The sequence below is a fragment of the Thunnus albacares genome, chromosome 20 (genome assembly GCF_914725855.1).
Source record: "Thunnus albacares chromosome 20, fThuAlb1.1, whole genome shotgun sequence".
Taxonomy (NCBI): Eukaryota; Metazoa; Chordata; class Actinopteri; order Scombriformes; family Scombridae; genus Thunnus; species Thunnus albacares.
Window position 1 is genome coordinate 10,594,738 of NC_058125.1, and position 18,187 is coordinate 10,612,924.

Genomic DNA, 18,187 nt, shown 5'->3' on the forward strand with positions numbered 1-18,187 from the left:
TCTTTTAATCTTGGCCATTTCTCTATTCCATGGCATAGAGGCTTTGTTGTCTTATGTAACCACCTCATTCAGTTGTGTGATTCACTGCCTCGCCTCGCTGCAGTTTCATCTGTTTTTGTGTTCATTTCAGTCCTTTTCAACAGGCCAGGGTGTTTGTCTATTATGTCACACCTTGGAGATCGAAAGAAATTTTTTTAAAAATGACTATGCCAAACAGCCAGTTACAGCAGAAACATGATTTGAAGCAATGCAAAAATTTGAGGTTGGTTTCTCTATTGGGCGATCAAAACAAATAAAGTATTATTGTAAATACTCCTCTTACTATTCACAACCGTACCCCCAGCACACCACATTTAGTTTTAAACAGTACTAATATGTATCCAAGTTTGGTCTGTGGACTTTTCTTAACAACTGTCTACTTTCTTTTGCACTCAGCTCTGCATCACCTTAAAGGAGATACTGTTCTCATATCAAAACCAACCAGCTACTTGTGGGAGTGAAGGTCCTGTATTGAGTCTGCGGCAACAAAGACATTCATTCTGCCTGACACTGGAGACATTGTCCTGGCTAGAGCCTAGAGTCTGCGTCCTGGGACAGAGCAATGCCAGCCAGCAAACGATGATCCATGCACCCTGGCATAGTCTAGGTAGGCTAGGGATGGCGGGGTGATGGGGTGTGAGGTGTATGTGTGTGTGTGTACAGGGGAATTTGGGGAGAAGGATCCTATCCCTGTTGCCTTCCACTGAGAGCTGCATTAGAGAAGGGTGCTGACAGATTTGAGTCTACCCCTGGGGAGACCAGAGAGACTGTAGTCGCGGCTCTGTGTCTGTTCTCATGACTTCACTGCTGGGACAGACCCAGTTTTGCTGAATCTTATTTTTATTCTGTGTTACAGTGTTATTTGCTTAAGTTTGGAGCTATCAGCTGTAGCTTATCCCAGTACAATGGCGCTCACTGGCATTTAGTTTGTGGTATTCAACCCCCCACCCCCAAAAAAATTACCTGTGTGAGTACTTTCATGTAAGCCTACTTTTTACAAAAATGTATGTCCACCAGCTACGTCCAGAGGGAAGACACTGTTTACAGCATGTTCTATTCTGATTTTTATGAGTATAATTTTGAAAAAGATGTTTATCAGTCCCTCAAATGTAATTTAACTGGTGCTCTAAGCAACGAAAAACACATCTGAGCTCCACTGCACTGGGCTGAGCAACAGCTGCTATCTTCAAACATCAGCAAATAACACTGTATGAACTGTGTAAACTATTTATCAAATCTATCAGGGGAAATTGGTAAAAATCCACCTGTATTTTTGGCACCAAGGGCCAGAGGAGGATAATCTTTATTGAATAATAGAACTAGTATTTCATGGCTTGTGCCTCTGAGCTGCGGTATAACTGTATTTCTTTTATAGCAGGGCTACTCAGAACTATCTACAGTATACAGTATATTCGCTGTCTTGCCCTTTCTTTCTCTCATCCTCTTAAACACACCAAGGACCTTTGGGCACAGAGAGGTAATTACCAAGGGTAGAGAGCCAGGAAATGAGAGTGGCCCCCTCATGTCCCCTCAGGTTGTCCCTTCATGTTGCTTCATGAATCAGGATAGACCAGAGGCACCTCCTGTAACTGAGAGAAGATAAGAAGCATAATGTATCGCCATGTTTAATGCTGCACATGGCCCCTTTCTCAGGTTAGAGCTCCAAAATCTCTACCTTGTTGAGGGAGGTTGCAGGTCGGATCAGTTGATTGGAAACATCTAATGTTAAGGCTGCGGTGACAAACTTTGGTTGCAAACACATATTAATTATAAGTGTAGGATTTCAAAAATTGTGACTTAAGTGCTCTCAAGTGGTAGTATCAAAAAAGACAATGGCAGACAGCAATGTATGCTTGAAAGTAACACAAAAGGCACTATTTTAATGGTGCAAGTGAAATTAGTTGTGTTTGGACAAAATAATCAGTCCAAGTATGAAACCAGTTCTTATAAAACTGAAGAATACTTGGTCCCCCACACACAGGTGTTTTCAATGATTGTGCTTGATTAGACCTCTTCTCAGGACCGTGTGGGCGTGTACAGACTGATTGACATTCAGTTTTGTTAGAGTTCGATGACATCATGTATGTACAGTTTATTGTGCGGAGGTCTAATTAGCCTTAGTGAAAACACCTGTGTGGGTATGCAGGGCCTTAAACAATTGCACTGCTAGTTTTTCTCTGAGATAGCCTTGCTGGGTACCGAGCTAGCAAGTACTGCTCAGGCAAACATTTGTTCAGTGGAGCTCCGTCGTCAGCACTTCTGATCAAGTTTAACACTCATTTTTAATATACTGATAGCTTCTCAACCACAGGCTTAGACAATGACAGTTGGTAACATAGTTTTGGGCGACAGAGAGCCTTTTCACAGCAGACATTTTGACTTGTTATAGTAGAGAAATCACAAGCATTACTATTAACATCAATGACAGCTACATTACGTTCTATTCATGTGTCCCAGTAAGCCATGACAGTGTGAGAGTGAAGCCAGCAAGCATAATATCAGGACCTTGAAACCAAAGCATTTCAAAATGTTATGTTTGAAAAAAGCTTATATAATTTAATAAATGAGTGATAGGGTGATTTCATCAAAAAAAGGAGGGGGGGGGGGTATGTGTTTTTAAAAATCATCTGCACATTTACAGCCTTGCAATTTCTATTCGGGAATTATTGACAGCTAATAGACGACATCAGTGGGCTCTTGGCTTATTACACAAGAAGACAAGCGTGGGTAGTATGACAAGGCTGTTGTGTCTCTTCCATTTGGGCAACAGACAAACAACAACAAAAAAAAACATGTCTCAGTCATTGGAGAAATCTGTATCACACTTCAGGACCTCAGAAGGATCAGTTTGTACTTTCTGTCAACTCAGCAACACTTTCATTTGGCTCCATTTTCAGTTTTTTTTAAGTCAAGAATGTGTGTTGGCAAATAATGTGTTGTGTCTGCTTAGAAAAACACATAGCCTGTATCTCTTTGTAGATTAATTTAATTTAAACTCTACTGTGTACCAGTCATTGATCTCTTAATGCTATGCTACATATTACTCACATCTTATATTAATTCTGGATTCTATTAATGCTATCATAATTTAAATTTGTGCCATATTCTTGACTTTCTTATATCATTTGCTGTAGTAATATTCATTGTAAAATAATGGGGTTATAATCTGATTACTTTATCTATATTTGGTGACATAAAAAGTATTTTGCTTTGCATTTACAATGTGTAAGATAGAATGACAATGAATCTGATTTGATTTCAGTTAAACTGGATTCATGAAGTGGAAAGGATCTGACTGTCCATTCTGGTTCGTTCTGTATTGCCCATTTGTGACACCATAGGACGGACTTAAACATTCATGTATGACTTGAAGTAGATAATATTCCCAAGGCAGAAAAGGCGTAACATAGATCTCAGACCTACAGTAAGTATCTTTGATTGAATGATACTATCACAGGAATTAACGGGGAGTACTTTAGCAGTGAAGGTGTTTGCCACAGAGGCACACGCAGCTTGACACTGAAGAGCTTTATATAGCCCCTTCAACACAGTTTCCTCTCATTTTACTGTCATCAAGAGTCCAGGCTACAGGGCTTTTGTTCTAGCATTAATTATAAGTAGTCTTTATAGGCTGGCTAGCAGAGAGCACAGTGAGGCCATATCTTTGCATCCTTTTACATCCTTTAACTGGCTCCAGAAGTCTTTATTAGGTGTTAACGCTTTTTGTTTTATATCATGTGAGCAAATGTGTGAGTCCAGGCCCCAGCTGGCTTATTCAACTGTTCCCTGGGAGTCACGGAAGGGATATTCCCAAGGGATCCTGGGTGCTGCTATTGCGTAATTTAAACAAAATATCATGATGACGTAAAAAAATAAGTAAAAAAAACAATCTATCTTATCTCATCTATGTATAGATCTGTCTGTGTATCTATGTATATCTATGTATCTATCCATGTATCTATTTATCTATCTATCTATTTATCTGTCTATCTATCTATCTATCTATCTATCTATCTATCTATCTATCTATCTATCTATCTATCTATCTATCTATCTATCTATCTGTCTATAACCAAATCACAGTATCCATAATTAGCATTGGTCTCTGTTGAGGTTGTGTCTGGTTTGTTCCCCAGCTGCAAGCTTTTTTTTTTTTTTTTTGGACCAGTGGGTTACGTGGCAACAGCCTCCATATGGTAATTAATAGGTTTTATTTGCAGAAGCTGTGAATGTGAAGGGAGAGGCTGGTGCACCAGTGGCACTCATAGCTCTGGAATATCAGACAACTGCTAACAAACCATTATTAAATTGCCTGAGGGGTTGGTAGAAATAGGTAGTAAACAATATATTTCAGGGGTTTTCTAATTTGCATTTTTTTTCTTACCTTGCTGACAAAACCTTGCATCAAAACTCAACCAGCGTTTCATCTTAGAGCCCTGACCGCAGTTGGTCTAGTTAAATCATGACGTACATGGATAACCAAAAACACTTAGTGCAAGAATACAATGGGGATTTGAGAATGAGAATTATTAAAGTAACTGAAGTCATTGTCTACTCATCCCATCTGTATGGCATGTGTTTGGGATTATATAGCAACTATCTCACTTGCAGGGCAGTTTATCCTGACATGCCCTTAATTATCCAGAATCTCTTGGCATCTAATCCTACTATGACAGCACAGCAGTTTCACATCACAGCTATCAAAAGTAAGCTCTCTTTTAGCGTCTAGTCAAATTCTGAGTTCCACAACCCATCTTATACTGATGAAAAATCTATAATGCTGTCATGCATTAGGCGCTCATTAACACTGTCCACCACTAATCCTGAAAGCTTCACTCCTACTTTATGTGTGTGATACCAAGCCACACAAAGCCTGACATAAACTGCCCAGGCCATGTTACATAATCAAACTTGGCAAAAGCTTGCAACATAGCCTCTGTGATCCCAGTGGCAGTTACTGCTGAGACCCGATGCCTGAGCTCAGCATAACCAGCGGCCAGCATGTTAATCCTACATCTGTCACTCACTGTTGGTGACTTAATCACCCCAACCTGAATTATTTAGAAAGAACTGATAGCCACAGATCTCGTGGAAAGTGTTCAGGATTATTCATCACCAGTTAAAAATTTGTTCAGTGCTGCTGATGACGGCAGCATTGTACAAGCAGGCTTGGGTACATGCAGTAACATGTCACGTGTCTTTCAACTCTTTAAGTTACAGAAAAACTATTCATTTGATAAAAGATGTTTCATGTATATGTAGAGGTTTCAAATTCCACGGTGCATGCTTTACCTTACATTAGGATATTTATGGCCATTTTTCACAAAAATATTTTTTTTAATTAAATCCTTCCATTTGCCTTATTTGAATAAGTTGAGCGAGGATTGTCAAGCAAGCAGACTTGGAGGACTAAGCCTTAAGTGTACTTTATATGATAAACACCCTTTTATTTTAAACTGTATACTATTCAACATAAAACATTGTTAAGAACATTATAGTATACATGACAATCAAATCACTGAACAGTAGAGACTGACCAATGAATCAGCTTGGACAATATATAATCGATTATGGTAAACGGAATGTACTTGTATAGCGCCTTTCTAGTCTTCCAACCACTCAAAGTGCTTGTAACACTACAAGTCACATTCACCCATTCACACACATTCATACGCTGAGTGGGTACAGGGGCTACCATGCAAGGTCCCAACCTGCCCATCAGAGGGAACCTAATCATTCACACACTGATGGCACAGCCATCTGGCGCAATTTGAGGTTCAGTATCTTTCCCAAGGACACTTCGACACGCAGACTGGAGAAGCTGGGAATCGAACCACCAATCTTCCGATTAGTGGACAACCCGCGCTACCTCCTGAGCCACAGCTACTTATCACAGATTGATATTGGTGTATGATTTGGACAATAATTAACCAGAGAGCACTGACAAGAGATTCTTATCAAAATGCTGTATATTTATGGTGTATATTTAAAAAGGGAATATTAGCAGATATAACGTTACCAGATTTTTAAACTCTCAAATGTCATTATCCATATCATCCTAAAATATCCAGCTCTGGTTGGACTGTACTGAGCAGTGTAAGACCTTAAACTCTCAAGAAAAACCAAATGTACAGTTTATATGCAATTGTGTAGTGTAATGCTTAGAAATAATAATGTTCTCTCAGTTCTGAGGTTATAGAGTATTAATGATTTCTCACGTGTTGTTGCCCCATTGATCAGAGAAAATCAGCTGCAGGCCACTTGCCCAGTTCAGCGGGGCCAAAAGGCCCGTGGCCCCGCTGGTTGTTTGTGTGTCACAGACAGTGATTAATTGATGAGCCTTCTTGAATAATTGGCCCCAAGACCAGAGAGTCATCTGACTGTAGTGACATGAATCTTGATCTCTCATCTTAAACCACCCCTCATGGTGATGTATTACCTCAGCGACCACTTCATCCATTGATTAGTCAACCCTGAGGATGTCCGGGGTTTGTATCGGATTTTACGTTTCAATATGGCCCAGACTGGTGGAGCATTTTCAACAAAAGAGATAAAAACATTTTTTTTTCACAGTTAGTTTTTTAATTGAATAATTTAAATGACTTTGAATTAAAATCAAAAGCCCAGTAGACATTTTGCTGGACATAGGAAGACTTCTACAGAGGTCAAAAGTTTTTCCAATCATCCCTTTAAGAGAAATACCTGTTAAATCACGAGCTTCTGTGCTGAAATGAAACAACAGAAATTAAATCATTGAAAACTGAGACAAGAATTATATTTCTGTCTCACAATAGTGATTTCATTGTAGTATTCTGATAAAAACAGATAAATATTGGTTGCTGTATTCTATCAAAAAGAACTTTGTATAAAAATAAGCAGGTTTGTTCAGCCTGGCTGCTTCCTATTACAATTTTTATAATGTTACTATGCTTTTTACACTATAAACTTTTTGTATGATTAGCTAAAACTTTTGTGTGTGTGTTTTTATTTTTAAGGGCTCAGGTGGGCAACATCAAAGCTGAAACAATCTCTGAAAAAAAGAAAATTCATCAGAAATGATTGAACTATGCATTTCAGTGATTCAGCATAGAAGCTGTTGATGCGTCACCTTTTTTTTTTTACCACAGATATTTTGTGAGTAGGTGCAGGGACACATCAGCGTATCAAACCTTCCCAGAAGGCAATGAGCATATAAATGTTTAGGGTCGGGTAAAGAAGGCTTCACTTATTAGCTGAAAAATGGTCTTTATATTTTACTACATCCTAAAAATTTCTAAAAAATAATCAATATATAACCAAGAAATATCATGGAGCCAAGCATACCCCTGGAGTTAAATGACTACTAGGAAAATATCAGTCATTTTGACCAACATAACGACCATTTTATGGTTCTTTTCTTTGTTTTCATGTCATAGTTTTTCACCATATCCTAAAGGTTTCCTTCTTTACACATATGTAATCTTTTATATGTGAAAGGAAGTTAACTAAAAGTGTTTAACAGGGACATGACATCCACATTTTAGTGAGGTAATAGATAAACTAGATTTGATAAACAGTATCTTGTGACACAACATAAACATGTTGAGGTTTGAATGATAAATTCTGACTAGGCATCTAGAATAAGGGATCATTTTCAAATGCTATTGTCCATGCCAAAGAGAAAAGTTTTGTCATGCATCATAATTTTGTCACTTAAACTACTGTATATAGTGATGGCATATGATTTTTAACCTATAACTACAACTATATATCTTAGTTGATTTGGTTTTAACTTCTGACTGATTGGACATTTGCTTTAATTAATGGCATATTTTAAGGATTAACTTAGATCTATAAAGAGACCAATTGCAAACTAGAGAATCAAGCACCCTTTCAGAATATGACTACCCATTTTTCAAGATCAGTCTATCCTTTTTTGGAAGATTATCTTCTTGGGAACAACTGCTTAAAAACATAGTCTGAACCACACTCCATTACTTTGGTATCAAACATGCACAAAGAAATCATACGCATACAAGTACAATAAAAACAACAACAAAAAAAAAAGAGGGTCATTCTCCTCACACCGTTTCTTTCAATTAATATGTGTGAATCAAGAATCATAAATATGCATGTTCAGTGTATTACAACAGAACCATTAAGAATATGCTTATTACAATTAATTCAGAAAGGTGTGCTTCAGTGTTTATTGCTTCCATCCAGACCGCGGTCCAGTGTCTTATCTCATCCTATTAGCATATTGCTAAAATGCATTTAGCTGTCTACAGTATGTGATGATTGTAAATGCCAGAGGAAACAACATGAGGAGGAAATAGGAGGAAGCTTTTTTTTTCTCTCAGTTTTACTGTTGCTCATGTATGTATATGTATTTGGACAGCAGTGACAGTGATAACAGGTTTTTAGCCAAACTTAGTATTGCACACATTAATTTTACTCATTAAAGGATAAATTTGTCATGTAATAGTTAGATAATATTTTGTCTATAACCCAACCCAACCCTATAACCCCTAGGTTTGACTCCGTTAGTAACATTATAAAGAGCAGTTAAATTTACCCACTGTTGATGTAAAATGAATACAAATATAGGGCTGGCAAATATGTTTGGACTATTCAAACCTTATTAGCATAACGCAAAGTGTTGTAGACACATTTGCTCTTATAATGATTGTTGTTGATATAGAATTAGGAATGGCTCAACTTTGGTGATGCTGAAACCTTACATTTCAATTTCAGTTTGACAATGGACTACCCTCTGGCCAAAGAAATACATCAGGACACTTCTTGTGTACATTTTAAAAGTTTGAAAGATATCAAATTTACACTATCGATTTAATTAAACTCTTGTCAAATATATTTGATGAACACAACAGTTACTCTTAGATATTGAATTTGTTCTTTTTTTTAATTCCTGGCTGTTTTTCTAAGCATTATGTTTTGATTAAAGCAATGTTATTACATTATTTAATCTCACACAGATCTCAATAGAATTCCTGTCCCCTGATACTATTAACAATATGCATAGATTCATTTTTAAAGAGAACAAAAACACATTAGTGTGATGAACTTTATGTCAGTTTGTTGATGTTAATTTCCGTATGGAATGGAAGAAAAACTGTTTTTGTTCAACTTAGTTTATTAGGTATATTTTCAAATAATGAAAATAAAGGTAGATTTTAAGGTGCATATTTTGTGGGGTTACAAATTGCTGCTATTTGTTTATAAATTTGATCAGTACATACCTGGATATTGCAACCTGTATCTTGCAAGAAATACATTTTTGTGAATGTGAAATTACAAAATGCTTTACTTTAAATCCGTTCTCTATCCTATTTGTGCTTTAGTTTTGTTGAACCTGACTACTTAGCAAATTTGTACATGACATGACATGATGTATAGGCCAATGAAGACAAATCATGATGTTGGTGGTTTGTAAGCTGTTTGCCTTGAGGGTGTTGTTTAACATATGAGGCATTAAGAGAGTTATAAATACAAAAGTTTCTCCAGTTCAGCATATTCCTTCATTTTCTTCATAGTGCAGTTAATTTTGCCTACTCTTCCTATGTTGTAGATTTTGTGATCACACCAAAACTAAAATGAAGGTGTTGAATAATGTTGTTTTCAGTGGCTCATGGTCAGATGTTTTATCATGGCTCATTGCATCTGAATGCTGCAGTACACGAATTTTCAATGTGTCACTGAACTCAGGTCCAGCAAATTACAGCAATGCAAGGAGAGCTTAAGAGAAGCCTTGTAACGCTATTATTTGTGCCCAAGAACAAGTTGAAATAGCACATTCTATTCTTTTAGAGGTGGTTTTGGAAACTGATACTGCACACAAAACATAACTTACCTAAGCAATGTATTTACACCTAAGATTTGATTATAAGGTTTTGCCATAAGCATTTTGATGCACTGTCTTTGAACACTCTTAACTCAAAATGACCATATGAAAAAAGATTCAAGTTTCCATGAAGGAAGAAGGTCTTTCTCTAGCCTTTTCCTTGATTGTAGACATTCCTTACCACAATTGCCTAAGCTGTGCTCTCCTGCTTTTCCCCATTCCTTCCAGTTAAGTCCCTTTTACTATTTCCAATCTATCACAGTAGTCAGCTCTTCCTATGGCACTTTGCATTGTTCTGCATTTTTACCCTTGAATAAAGTTATTGAAAGTTGACCCTGGGTCAGTGGGTAGAGGTCATATTTCCGACTCTCTACGATATGACCTTTGATCCAGTGTCCTGATGGCCTGTAAGCGTTCAAACTCATGTCGGCTGTTCCGGTCTGGACTGAGGTTTGCCAGTGCCCTGCTCCCACCACCTACATCCTCCTCCTCATCATCGCGGTTTAGGAAAGCCAGCTCATTTTCATAGCAGAAGGAGTTAGAGCTGGGGACTAGAAACTTGTTCTCCACCATGTCCTTGGCACTGCAGCGGGGGGTGGACGGCACCTCGTAGGTTTTGTGAAAGTGAGAGTAATCCACCTTGTACAGGTTCTTCTCCTCAAACAAGACTGGCTCGAACCGGTGACCCCAAAGGACCTCAGAGGCTAAGTAGGAGCTGCGAGCCTGTGTAGTCATGGCGGTTGCTTCAACCATCCCCTCCAAGATGACGACAATCTCAAAGTCTGCTGTCTCCAGGTCCTGTTTGCTGATCCCAAAAAGGGGGCTCTCCTCATCTATCTCATGGAGAATAGTAATGGGTGAAACCAAGAAAATCCTGTCCAGGCCTTTGTCAAAACCCACATTAATGTCTATCTGGTCTAGGGGAATATACTCCCCCTCATCAGTGATCCGAGGTTTGATGAGCTGTGCCCTGACATGGGCCTCTACAATGTGGCTCTTGCGAAGGTTTCCTACCCTCCACATGAGGCACAGCTTTCCATCCCGCATGGCAATGACAGCATTGTGGCTAAACAACAGTGTTTGTGCTCGCTTCTTAGGCCTTGCCATCTTGGCCATGATGGCGCCGATCATGAAGCAGTCAATGATGCAGCCCACTATGGACTGGAAGACCACCATGAAGACAGCCACAGGGCACTCCTCAGTCACACAACGGTAGCCATAACCTATGGTAGACTGTGTTTCAATGGAGAATAGAAAGGCGGCCACAAATCCATTAACCTGTAGGACGCACGGAGTGAAGTTGTCATCTCCGGCTGGGTTATCCAGATCCCCATGCAGCAAAGCGATGACCCAGAAGGCTAAGCCAAAGGCCAGCCAGGAGACAACAAACACAAGAGTGAAGACTACCAGCATCCATCGCCAACGGATATCAACACATGTGGTGAATATGTCGGCCATGTAACGCTGTGACTTGTCGTCCATATTGGCAAACTGCACGTTGCACTGGCCATTCTTTTTGACGAAGCGGTTGCGGCACTTGCGGCGTGTGTGGATCTTGCCATTGCCAAAGCCGTTCATGCCATGCATGGTAGTGAGGCGGAGGCCCTCTTCTTCAGATGACACAATGCTGTAGCGATTGATCCTTCCCACACTCATGCTCCTGGCGGCGCCTCCAGCTGCAGGGTCAGAGCAGAAGGGCAGGCCTGGAGTCCCAGTGTGTGATCAAGGCCCCTCGCAGCTTGATCACTGGCAAAGCTGCATTTTAGTGAGTCATAGACAGGGAGCTGGGTGGGAGCCTTGTGCTTTAATCCAATCCCTGTAGAGAATGTCAGGAGAGGAGAACAATGTGAGCATCTTTCTGTGACATAATGGACAAATCACACCATACCTGTTTATTGAATCTCACTAAAGAACCAACCATGAAAGCTTTTAGTGACTGAACGGCAAAACATTGTTACATAAGTAACACACATGAACTGTTTTGCTACTGTCCCAAAAAGAAGGCTATTGATATTAATATATCATCACACTGAATGAACTGCTTGTGTATTCGAGCTTAAATAACCATTTCACCACCATTGCTTACAGTTTTTTGCATGTACTTCTTATCTAGATAAAAATAACATTTGTGATTAGATATACTAGATTAATCCATGTTGATGAAAGATGAAGGCAATAAATTACTGTTCTTCCATGTATTTTTTGTTAATGTGTAATTTGCTTGTTTATTATGATTTCCCATTAACCAACTAACACTTTCATAATTGTGTTCAAAATGGTTTAGATTAAGTTTAGCAGCATTATGGTTTATGTGTTTCTTGTCCCGCTTCCTAGCACAAGGTTTAAAGTGTCAGTATCCATAATACCAGTTACTTCACACTCCTTCTCCTCACCATCTTGCTCTCTCTAAAAATCTGAAAATCAATTGGCCCTCATTGGCCCTGATGTCTGCGGGGTGAAGAGCTGGCCTCACATTAAATCCACTTATGTCACAGTGCATTTCCTATGCTTTTCTCTTTCAAATTATAAAAAATGTCAGCACTGGAGACAAACTAAGTCATCATCTAGCAGATGTTTATTATTATGTAATAACAAAATGTGACCACCTTGTGAGTCAGTGCTCATATCTGGTAAGGTGTTATAAAGCGAGGCAGGCTGTCATATTTTAGGCCTACCAGTGATAGGGACGGTTATCTCTCCTTAGTTTTCAGCACGCCGTGGTTGTATTTATAGTTTATCAGCAGCATGCCATGCAGTCATGACACATCCAACAGACAAGCTGCGCTCCTCTATCTGTTTTTTTGTAGCCTAAGTTTGCCATTGTCCTTTCAGGACAATACTTTAGTGAGGGGAGTAAGGAGGGGGGATGTTTCTGTGTGTATTTAAACCAACTCCTGAGGGATCTCTATGTGTGCCACTGATTGAATGGACACACAATTCCAGATGCTGCATACAGGGATGGAGAGCGCATGACTCCATTTATTTGACCCCATTCTGTACAATTTGCAGTATTATTAATCATGTTGTGAGGATGCGATAAATTTAAAACACCTTCCCACGGTGCTCCACACAAGTAGATAGTACATTTCTCCCTTGTGCAGTGCCCTGTATTACATACTCATTGTAATTACATACTGTATCTTCATTTTAGAATATTACAAGTATATTGCAAGATTAGACATACAGCCTGCTTAACAATGTATGTGTCAAAATGTTAATTTGGTATGAAGGGGAGTGTATGTCAGTATGGCAGTCATTGCCTCAGTCAGGTAGCAGATAACCTGGCCACTGCGCTGGATGTTGCACCTCGGGGTCAAGGAGTTTTACATGGGAACTGGACGGAGGCCCCTCTGGGTGCAGACAGCTTTTATCGCCTGGCCACATCCGTTATGTGTCTGCCTGCCTGATTTGGGCCCTGAAGACTTGACAGTTCACTCATGTGCGCTCCCAAATCCCGGGTGCCCTGCCGTCTGCACACTAATTCCCTCCTCGCTTACACTCTTTCAGGTGGAAGTGTTCCTGATCTGAAGCCAGATTACCTCATGCACAATCTTAAAATTGTCCCTCTGGGGTCAAACACATACCTTTATCAGGAAAACAAACTGTGGCTAAATGTTGTGTTGTATTTTTATACTTCCAAAGGCTTTTTTTGCTTTGACAATATCACACAACATTCCCAAAAGAATGGAGCTGTCAATGCTAAAAATAGTAATCCTGTCGCTCCTCTCAAATTTGTAAATCTGCACATATGTAAACCAAAATGGAGTTTCTGATCCTTGCTGATTGTATTTGGCGCTTGATTGTTACACAGTAAGTTTAATTAAAAATGTTTGTGTTCCTTTGCTCACCTGTTAGCAGCAGGTGGGCCTCTATGACATGGCAACCACATTTGACAGTGTTATATAATTGAGATGAATTCTGAGCCTGAACTCCGTCTCAGCATTTCACATTATACATCTTGGTCTCGCATGACCTGAGCATCCCTTCACGGTGAGCAGTCACCATATCATACTGTAGTCACGCAGTGTCAGGTGTCCAGTGAATTGGTCAAATGAAAGTAAAAACCCTCCCTGCGTCTTTGGAGTCATTAGATAAGTGCCTTAGAGTCTCATGCAGAAAGCCTTTGCTGTAGCAACATGGGAAGCTCTTCAAATCAGATTGTCCCTCTGAGAGGTTGTGCATGTAAGGTCTGAGTGGACATGGTGCTTAAAGATTAATCTTTGTCACTGGCTCTTTGATGGATTTGACAGTAGCCTTTACTGTGCCAAAAGGTTTGACATTAATTTAAGCAACTGTTAGAGACAGTTGAATATTTACAAATCTGAACTGCATTAATCATATTGTAGTTCATTTGAATTCATTTGAACTAATTCAATTAGACCTTAAAGGCCAATCTGTTACTTAGTCATATTAATTACAGGGACAGTATATTCACATATAAAGTAATTGACAAGCTGGTGTTGTAGATGAAAAATAAGGATTTCTAGGTTATACAGTTACTTTTGTGCTGCTTTTACCAGCATAAATAAACCTGTAAAGGCACATTTCATTCAAATTTAAACAGAGATTTCCCCGACAACAATATTTAGAACTGATCCACTTTTAAAGGTGGAAGATTTAGTGTTTAGTCTTTATATTGAGTGTCAATTAATTTGGGAGTGGTGGCAATTTCCAATCTTGTCTTTTAAATTTTGGTTGTGTGTCAACCACATTTGTGCCTTTAACACTGGTTGTTAATTCCTAGAGCGCTACATCACCTCTGTGCAAATCTTGTACTACAAGCAGTGTGAAATAACAGCTCAGCACAGTGGGAGGCCATTAGTAGTGTATTGTTGTATTTACATTGTTACGTCATCTTGCAGATAAAATACTTTGAGTTTAGAATACAGACGTAACCAAAGAATATGTATCTCTGATTCAAAAGGCAGGACTTGGAAAGTGATTTGCAGTGCTGCCAATAATTTCTTGGATAACCTTTTGTGACCTCATCTGCTGTACATCTTCTTGGGGAATTGAGAGGAGCAACGAGGGGAGATGATAAGCTTGCAGCTGATTAGGATGAATAGGACGAATAATTGTATGTGCAAAATAATGGAAGGGATTGGGGAGAACAATGAGGCGGAGTGGGAGACTTCATCTCAAGACAAGCATGCAGGAAACTGAGCTCCACCACTACGATCCCTGCCCACCTCCCAAGGCCATTGTGAAGGAGGAGCCGAGGCTCAGGTGTCATTGTATTTTCCTATAGCTCACCACGCGGAACTCATCTCATCTCAAGTGACCTACAGGTATTTTCCTATAGAAAGTAACACCACTTCAACATGCAGAGATGCTGTATGATTGGCGAGACCTTACACAAACAGCTTTTTAGTTGTTTGCAAATGTAATGCAATAATTTGGTGATGTTTTGTCAATTCAAAGGCTGTAACTGCTAGACAAAGAGACAAAGATAATAGTGTAAATAAGAACCAGACAGTAACAAACAACGGAGGCTGCTAGACTCGGTATGTATGCCATCCCCTGTGCTGGGATGCCATCTCAGGTGGTTTTTGAGAGAAGTGGTAGAGAGAAGTGTTCATGAAGAACTCAGTCACCTTTTCATATTATAACAGCTGGTATATTCTATGCAAGTGGAACAAAATCTGTAGTTTTTGCTAGCTGCACCTGTAGCTTCTCCACCGTTTGAACACCTGGTTCTCATTGATTGATCATTGCCACATGTGAGCTTCTCACTGGGCTTTTTTGATCTTTATTTGTGCAGTTTTTTAATTACCTGCACCCATTCACAAAGGCTGAATCACCCATATTAAAGCTGAGCTATGTAATTCCTAATTTTAATTGACACCTGTTGGTCTGAGCACACAAGCTTAGATATATATAAATATATATATATGTTGTTATAGTTTACCCAATACTAGACCTTAATATATTAAGTCTGACTACAATATATATAATCTGTGGCCCAGGTGTCTGCTATAATATTGTTCTTTTTTTCTGATGTGTTATACTTTGTGTTTTCACTCCATGCATGCCAAAAACCAATTTTAGATAATAAAAGTGAATCAAACTGAGCTAAGCTTAGATGAAAAGCAGGATGAGGTCATTGAACTGTCAACACCGCATAATCTTCGTCCTCTTCATCCTCCGTCTCTTTTGTACCCTCACATTAGTGATTTCTTCTTCTTCTACAGTGATGGAAAAGTGCAATACCTGCGTCCACACATTTAGCCAATAATACATGCTCATGTCTGTCCTCAAGTATTATAATGCTAAATTAGACGTTACTGTTAGCTATCTGATATACCCCTCTCAGAAAATTGGGAGCCTTAAAAGTGCTCAATTGGAAACCAGTGGGTTTATTATTCAGCTGTTTGTTGATTTGGATTGGTTAGATTTAATGCAGAAATACGAATGTTGTGATTTTATGGGTTACACTAAAGATATATGGATATATATTTAAATAATCTAGTGATTCCTTTTTATTTGCAGTTCTGTCATTAATTAGTCTGACAAGTATGAAAAATAATGACAAATACCCATCACAGTCTATCAGATTTGAAAGTGTCTTCGTTGTTTTTTTTAGGGGCTGTTATCAGAAAATGTTTTAGTATTTTTAACTTGATGAATGACTGAGTCTAATATTAACTATAAATTAATTGTCACCAATTCAGTCTTTGTTGACGACTAATCGATAGTTTGATCATTTCAGCACTTCAGTACTGTTGTCACACAATGTAATGTATTCATGTCGTTTCAGCCTGCTCTCCTGTCTTAGTGAACAAACTGAGATTAGGATTGAGATGATGGAGGATGACGTTATTGTTAGATGCAAACTTGATTGGCTGTTAAATTCAGGATTTAATTTTCGTTTTAACTAATTACATGTAAGGTTTGTCTTTTTTCTGCTTTCTAGCTGCATTTCAGTTTGTTTTAACCCACTGGAAGCTTGTAAACAACCTGATATCGGCAGTCAGGGCCCTTCTGGCCAATCCAAAATCTAAGCTAAAGACTAAAAGTGATCAACAATGACTGAGAGCCTCAGGTTCGCAATATCAGCATCAACCACATTCTACAGAAAGGCTTTGTGCTGCTGTAAAACTATACACTGCTCACTCGTATGTAAGTGGTCAGTAACCCATCGTTTGCTGTTTTGGCTCTGAGGTTAAAGGGATGATTTTCACCTTTAATTTGTGATGTTTACGTTCACATCAGATGAACAGAAGAAGCAATTTTTCATACATGGCCTCTCAGTTTTAGTGGACCAGATGTAATTGGACAAAAAGATAAGCTTAAATGAAGTCATCATATTTAATGTTTTGTTGCAAAACCTTTGCAATCAATGGCTGGGTGCAGTCAACTCAAAATGACTGGCATTCTATACCTTTGTTTTAGCTTCTTGGCTTATATTTATAGCTTATTTATTGTTCATTTACAGTTAGAGTTTTATTTGCACTTTCTAATCAATATAAAATGATTCATGAATTTATAACACTATAGACCAATGACATCTGACAAATAATGATGTGACAATCAGGCTGCAAGTTAGAAGTGAAGTTTCCTGTCCTTCTCTTACCTTTATTTCTACCTGTCCTCTCCCAGGCTGCAGAACTAGAAGATGATATCTTCTCTCCCAGTGTCCATGTTAACCAAACTGAGGCATTCTCCGCATCTGTCACCGCAGCTGCTCCTTCTTTGTGTGTTACTCTAATTCCGAAGAAAACCACTCCATCATCTTCAGCACAAGGCACAAACCCCCTCTGAATTTCTTCATCCTCGCTTGATCTCTTTGCCTCTCTCTTTTTCAGGAGCTGCCCGCGAGCGCAGATGAAATGCAGTTTAGACCGGGCTGAGTCGCACCAGAACCTGGGGCCGGGCCGCTTCTCCTCAGTCAGTGTCTGGACATGGAAAACAGGTGCGAAATGTGAAGCAAGGGCTATCCGAGTGATAATTCAGGCTTTTGTATTCCCCATCTTCTGAAGCAGTTTCTTTAGCTGGTCTTGTGCTAATCTCTCATCTTTTCTAACATGAAGTCAATCCTTCACATTTACCCATAAACCTGTATGATACTCTCTCACTGCTTATTAACAGAACAGCTCTCTCTATCAATCTTTTGCAATCTGATCTAGTTGGACTGCAGCTCTCTCTCTCTCTCTCTCTCCCTCTCTCTCTCTCTCTCTCTCTCTCTCTCTCTCTCTCTCTCTCTCTCTCTCTCTCTCTCTCTTTCTCACTCTCACACTCTCTCTCCCTCTGTCCCTCTGACTATTTCTTGCTCACTCTCTCCCTCCCTCCCTCTCCTCTCTCTCTCTC

At 39.2% G+C, this 18,187-nt stretch overlaps 1 protein-coding gene and 1 long non-coding RNA gene across 4 annotated transcripts in view; one reads left to right on the forward strand and one right to left on the reverse strand.

Annotated features, from left to right (window-relative positions):
* LOC122971712 overlaps positions 1–18,187 on the forward strand; it is a 46,488-nt gene that overhangs the window by 340 nt on the left and 27,961 nt on the right. For all 3 annotated transcript variants that reach the window (XR_006399553.1, XR_006399555.1, XR_006399554.1), the window contains exons 2-3: positions 436–646; positions 17,686–17,792. This is a non-coding gene — a long non-coding RNA (uncharacterized LOC122971712). The remainder of the gene's footprint in view (positions 1–435; positions 647–17,685; positions 17,793–18,187) is intronic.
* kcnj12a (potassium inwardly rectifying channel subfamily J member 12a) lies at positions 6,689–17,688 on the reverse strand. Its single transcript, XM_044338449.1, has 2 exons — positions 17,454–17,688; positions 6,689–11,696 (listed from the first exon to the last, which is right to left on the reverse strand). The coding sequence occupies exon 2, from the start codon at positions 11,534–11,536 to the stop codon at positions 10,235–10,237; it is 1,302 nt and encodes a 433-aa protein (XP_044194384.1). The 5' UTR covers positions 11,537–11,696; positions 17,454–17,688; the 3' UTR covers positions 6,689–10,234.